This window comes from Aphelocoma coerulescens, chromosome 2 (genome assembly GCF_041296385.1).
Source record: "Aphelocoma coerulescens isolate FSJ_1873_10779 chromosome 2, UR_Acoe_1.0, whole genome shotgun sequence".
Taxonomy (NCBI): domain Eukaryota; kingdom Metazoa; phylum Chordata; class Aves; order Passeriformes; family Corvidae; genus Aphelocoma; species Aphelocoma coerulescens.
The window spans coordinates 149619837-149625836 of NC_091015.1; the positions used below are offsets into that span (position 1 = coordinate 149619837).

Sequence of the window (6000 nt, forward strand, 5' to 3'; positions counted from 1 at the left end):
AGCTTTCAGGCATTTCCACATTTGAAGTCTTGCCTCCTTCTTGTGGTTACATCAGAATGTTCCAAGGACTTGAGCAATTTGACAAATAAAGCTTTGAAAAGCAGGCATATTTTTGGCCAATAGATTTTTGGGGGTATATAAGCAATTTTGGGTTTACACTCAGATGTATTTTTTTGGAGCCAGTTTATTTCCATGAAGTTATTTTTAGTCCTTAAATTTGGCTTTTATACATATATACTTGCTCATTGAGCAGTACACTAAGAAATCCCACTAATTCCACCCTTTGTTTCACAACATGTTTGTGGGAACTGCACTTCAAATATCACTAGAATGAGGCTCTGCTTTGGATATGAGAATTCATTGACTCCAAAGCAGAAAGAAGCACTCAGAATAGTAAGCAGCCTCTGTGTCTAGAAAATAAATACAGGTTTGAGCTGGACACCAAATAGGAAGCTAGTGCCCAGTTTTGCATGAACCTTTCTCACTGCTTCCCTTTAGCCCTGGTCTACCTTGAAAAAGGAAAGGTTTACTGGAAAGCCATTCTTTACACAGTCATGTTAGTAATGCTCATACATGCAGAATACCAGATTCCAAATCCAATGACCACCTTTTCTGTGTGAGAGTTAGCAGGAGTTCATCATGCATCTCCTGGTTGCGCTTAACATCCAAATATCATGTGAATTTTTAGGTCACAGGTCACATTGCAAAATGCCCAATGAAACATAATTATAAATAAAATGGAACTTCTACTATTTCTTGTGATAGTTCAACTAAGGAAAATTGGTTTCTTAATATGACAAAACTTTCGCATACACAATGACCATCTCCATCTGTATATTAATATAAATTTGCCTGATAGGACATTATTACAGCTTTTTAGATCTCTCCTATCCAGGGCAGGCTCTGTCACATTTTCACTCAGCTTGCTCTGTCATATTTTCACTCAGCTTCACAGCAAGAGTGACATGTAAGGGATTTTCCCATCTTCAGCAAACCATAAAAAAATCCAAGGCAAAAATCAGCCACTCCACACATATAAGCATATTATATTTCATTGCAGAAAACAGGAGTTAAGCCCAGATGGCAAAGACAGCACCAAGAGACAGACTTCCAGGGGAGCCACAGCACACAGTGACAGACACCAGTCTTTCAAAAAGCCATTTTCTTCTATGTAGTGACTGGCCCCCTCAAAACCTAGATCCCTTACCTGTTTAAATCCTAGGTGAGGACTTTTGTTGTTACTATCACAAAATAAGGAAGTCAACAAAGACCACAAGAAATACCACCAAAAAAAATTTATCAAAACAATTGCAAGAATAAACTTTAGACTATCAAATGGTTATAGATATATCCCAGAAAAATTGCTGATAATTTCTTTCTTTAATGGCTGAATCCAGACCATAATTTCATACTTCCTCAGTTGTTGCTGGTAAATAACAGCACAGGCACTTTGAAGGGAAAGGAAGTGAGTTGAAGCTTCTTTTTTTTTTGGTTTAAGTCTATCTACCTACTTGTAACACTTGTAGGTGTTATCTTCTAATAGCATACTATCATTAAGCAATACTTTTAAACTTTTATGGTATTCTGCTTAGATAATGAGCAAGAAGAAAAGAAAGAGTGGGTCATGTAAAACTCACTTATTACTGTTATAACAATTATTACTACCGTTTAGATGGCAGGAAAAGTATATGGAACACTCATCTATACAGCTGTCCTGAATGTACACTGAGTCCATCGATACTATAAGTTCAGCAAGCCAACAGCAACTTCCTAAGACACGATGATAACATTTCTTTGGCAATACTTAGACACTGCAACTAAATACCAAACAGCATCACGTGAGCCAGTCAGTTACTGCAAGAAAGAAAATGTGATGAACTGTTTGTTTTGAACTATCAGTATAAACATATTGCAGAAATGAAACCCAAGCTTAAACAATGGGGAAAGTTATCCGGTATTAAAATAAACAGTTCTAGGAAAATCTCAAAAACTGTTTACCAAGTCATCTTCTTCCACGTAGTTTCTGTGCAGAGCATTTTGCCATATGCCTGGTTTGTCAACCAACCCCAGTTACACTGATTATAGATATGCAAATTATAATGGACAAGGCTGGGCCTTAATTGCCTGTAATTGGCTCCGCAAGCAAGAGCATTTTTATCTACAATCAAGCTTGTAGATCATCAAAGAAGCAATTTTGAGTTTAAGAAAATTTAAAAATTTACTTTTTTACAGAAAAGTATACTTGTTTTGCTTCTAGAACTCTGATAATTTAGATACTGAAGAATAACAATTTTAAATTAAAATACTAGATTTAAGTAAGCCATGATTCTTACAAAATTTCATACTAAGTATTTTTTAAATATCACTGGGGAGCACTTGTGCTGAGAAAAGAATTCACTTTGCCAAACATTGGCAAGGTAAATTTTTATTGAAATTTATATCTATTACCTGAAGTAATCAACATAGCTCCTTTATGTAAGTCAGACTATTTCTAAAATTCTTAAACATTATTTCTGATTATAAGTATTCTCTTCCAGTTAAAAGACCTACAACAGTTAATTATTCTTTAGTTCTTTCACAGCAGGTGCACTGTAAAATGCTATTTAGTGTAGAAAGTTTAGGGGGAAAATAAACGCAGAGTATAAAAATGAGATGTGAGATATCTACGTAATATATTCATTACACTTGAGCATTATACATGTGTTGAAAGGAAATGAGTTATGGCTGAGACGCTTTGTAGTGGCAACAACAACAAAGCAAATTCAGTATTCAGAGATGCTATAAAGGAGCTGCATCAACCTCATTTGTTCAGAGTGAGACATGGCCCTTCACACAGAGAAACTGGTCCTTTCATTCCAAGGAAAACTGACACATGGGGATACATGCATAATCCCAGTTTTATGCTAACCCCTGGGAGCAGGGGGTTGGGGGCTGGGAGGGAAAGGAGGAGGGGGATAGTTCTTCCCTCAGCCTGTTTTACAATCATTGCAGAAGAAAACAGTCCTCAAATATAAACCCCTTTCACTGGGCTTCCTACCTGTTTAATCACTTCCCTCCAAAGTGTGAGAGGACTAACCCTCAGACATTCACACTCCAGAGACTCATATTTCCTCATGTTCAGTGAAACAGTGATCTTAGTTCAGTCTCTAGTGGACAAACACAGAATAAGTTAAGTCTTAGAAGCATGATTCAGCAGGCAATTTCCTCAAGTAAAATCATATGTGTATAAAAGCAGAAAACAACTTTCCTCTTTTTAGTGCTTGTCTCAGCCTGCCAAGGCACAGTAAAATAATTTCTTTTCCTCTACATAAAACATCCCCTGATTTCCAGTCCTATATTTCCCAAGGCAGATCAAGACATTAAAAAATGAGGGAAGTAGTCTAAAAATTAAATGCTTGGTTATATTTTCTGCACAGAATCTTCTCTCTCTTGCTACAGCCAGATATCCAAGAGAACAAGTAAATTACAAAAGTCAGGAAATCCTCTAAAAATTCTAGTAGAGTTAGGGGGGTGGGGGTGCCTGTATATGCTTTTTGATATATTTCTGTCTTATATACTGACTGGATGAAACAAAAGTTGTAAATGAGATAGGTTAGCAGCAACTATGCTAATATGAAGTTTCAGCCCACCTAGTAAGAGTCTTCATTAGAGTTTTATTGATGGTCACTCTTAGTATGAACTTGTGTTGCAGTTAAGTACAGCGTTTTCTGTACCATATTATATGACTAGTTGCATCACTCAATTGTGCAATTTTCTAAGTTTTGCCAGGTCAAAATGCCAGCATGTAAATGGGAATATCACAAATAGCTGTACACGGACTGTTTATTTACTTTAACTGGCCAGCTACCCCAAAGCATTTTCTTTACCAAGGCATGGACAGCATCCATACAAGGGTATGTAACTTTACACAAGTGAGTAATCATGCTAAGGTGAATGGGACTGCTCTTATGAGTGAAATTATTCACATATTTAAGCCTTTCAGACTCAAACTTCATAAAAAAGAATTACTTCTATTAAGTAACTGCAACATTTTGAGACCCATTTTCCCCTTTCTAGGAAAGAATGCACATATACAAACACAAATTGAAGCAGGCTGTTTCAAGACCAGTGTATTCAACGTGGTTAAACTGTGAAGTTTTAGAAGTGTGAATGCCTGTATATTTTCCTGTTTCTTTCCAGAAATCAGCTGGGTAGAGTAGTACTATAGGATCTGTTTATGAAAGAGCAACAATATTCCTAACCCAGTGCCTTTAAATGCTGACTTTTTAAATGCTCCCTTTTGCTGTCAGCGTAGCAGGTATCCTGTATGACATCTGAGCTGAATCTGTGAACTAGAAGTAGAGCTTATAAGAACTTAGTAAGCTCTATCAGTAGAGTCTCTGGAGGATTTTTGTGTTCTCCGACTCACACACATACATAGTTTCTCGAAAAAAAGCCTTAAGAAGTTGCATCTTTCAGTAAAGTGAAGAAAATTCCATTCCCGAGAGCAATGTCACTAGGAAGGGTGCACTCTGGCTAAAACATTTGTCTCCTACACAGCCAAGAACTATATCAACCCTTATTATTTCTGTTCTCATAGAAATTAAGGAAAAGTTTGAACAGCATAAACATCCCCCAAAAAAATCATTTAGAGAGAAACAAAAAAAGGAAACACTTACTTTTTGCAGCCACTGAGTGTAATTTTCCATCACATGTTCCAGATGTTGCAGTTTCTGGGAAGATAAATCCTGTTCCACGTGAGGAGCATCTCTCTGAAGAGCATTTGTGTTGTACTGGTCTGTCGTGCTTTCACGACAGTTCCCGTCCTGTTCTGGCAGAATGAAAGTGTAGGTGCACTGCCCGTGCTGAACCCGGTTAAATCTTCTCCCACTGGCTTCTGGACCCCGACGCTGGTTAGTACAGCCTACAAGAGCAAGAATCGCTGCCAGGAAAGCAGAGGAAAAGAAAACTGACATGTTATTACAACTTTCCTTTCCTGCTTTAAGAAAAACTTTTTCTTCCTCTTTCTTAAATTTGTTCTTAATTTCCCTTAAAGTCTTTGGAAAAAGGACTGGAGCAGCACACTTTAACAATCAACCTTGGATAAACTGTTATTTTTTTTTTTAATTTCACTGTGAGGATAGCTTCCTTAGTTAAAATTGGGAATATTTATTGCATAGTAGTTAAGATTTATTGTTTCCTCTCTGTTACAGTCCAGCATGTAGCCTGCTTTAGTCAGCTGCATATGCATATCCCAGTCTCTTTCCCCTACACTATCTGCTGCAGAACTGCTATTTTCTCTCAGGCTTCAGTGAGTTTTATTAAGGTTGCACTTTCAAGCCAAGCTGGAAGCAAGCAGCCTTTCACAAGATGACTTGACAGGAATGCGTGTATGAGTGCGCCCCTATGCTAAGGATGGCTGATGGCTCAGTACAGAGGGATCATCTTACAAACTGGCTGGATGCATGACCTCAATCATGCATGTCTGCCCTGCCCCTGCTGCATACAACTGCTGGGGGCTTTGGGCAAATTCACGTAAGTTTAATAAGTGAGTCAGTCCACCTTAATACACTTCATATGTTCGCACTGACCTATTAAAATGTAGATAAAGTGTAGAAGTTTGTTGTAATCCCTCTGTAAATATACAAAGCACTGAAATTAAAAATTCTTTCAGTTCTGCTCTGCTCTGTATCTATTAAAGAATTCTAGGTCGGGTGAATGACACTTACAGGAAAAAAAAAAGTTAAGTTTAACCCTCACTAAGTTTAGCTAATTTTTTAAGACAATTATGTTTCTTTAACAGTTTTCAGAGAGCTGTTTTACATCATATATTGAAATTAGGGTTGCCAAAGAGTAATCAGGAAAGGCAGTTCAGAAGGATAACAATTTTCTGTGTTTGGTGTCTAAAGTAAGGTAACTAATTAGAAACCAGTGAGAGATGGTGACTGAACAATTCCAGACTATCTTCTGTACTACAGCATAGTTATCACATGCATAACACCAATTTTCAAGTCTGTATGG

General features: G+C 37.2%; 1 protein-coding gene across 1 annotated transcript in view; it reads right to left on the reverse strand.

Annotated features, from left to right (window-relative positions):
* ANGPT1 (angiopoietin 1) overlaps positions 1–5229 on the reverse strand; it is a 156509-nt gene extending 151280 nt beyond the window's left edge. Inside the window, exon 1 of the mRNA XM_069005352.1 lies at positions 4659–5229. Coding sequence (XP_068861453.1) covers positions 4659–4955 — 297 coding nt within the window. The 5' untranslated portion in view covers positions 4956–5229. The remainder of the gene's footprint in view (positions 1–4658) is intronic.
* Between the last annotated feature and the right edge of the window lie 771 nt (positions 5230–6000).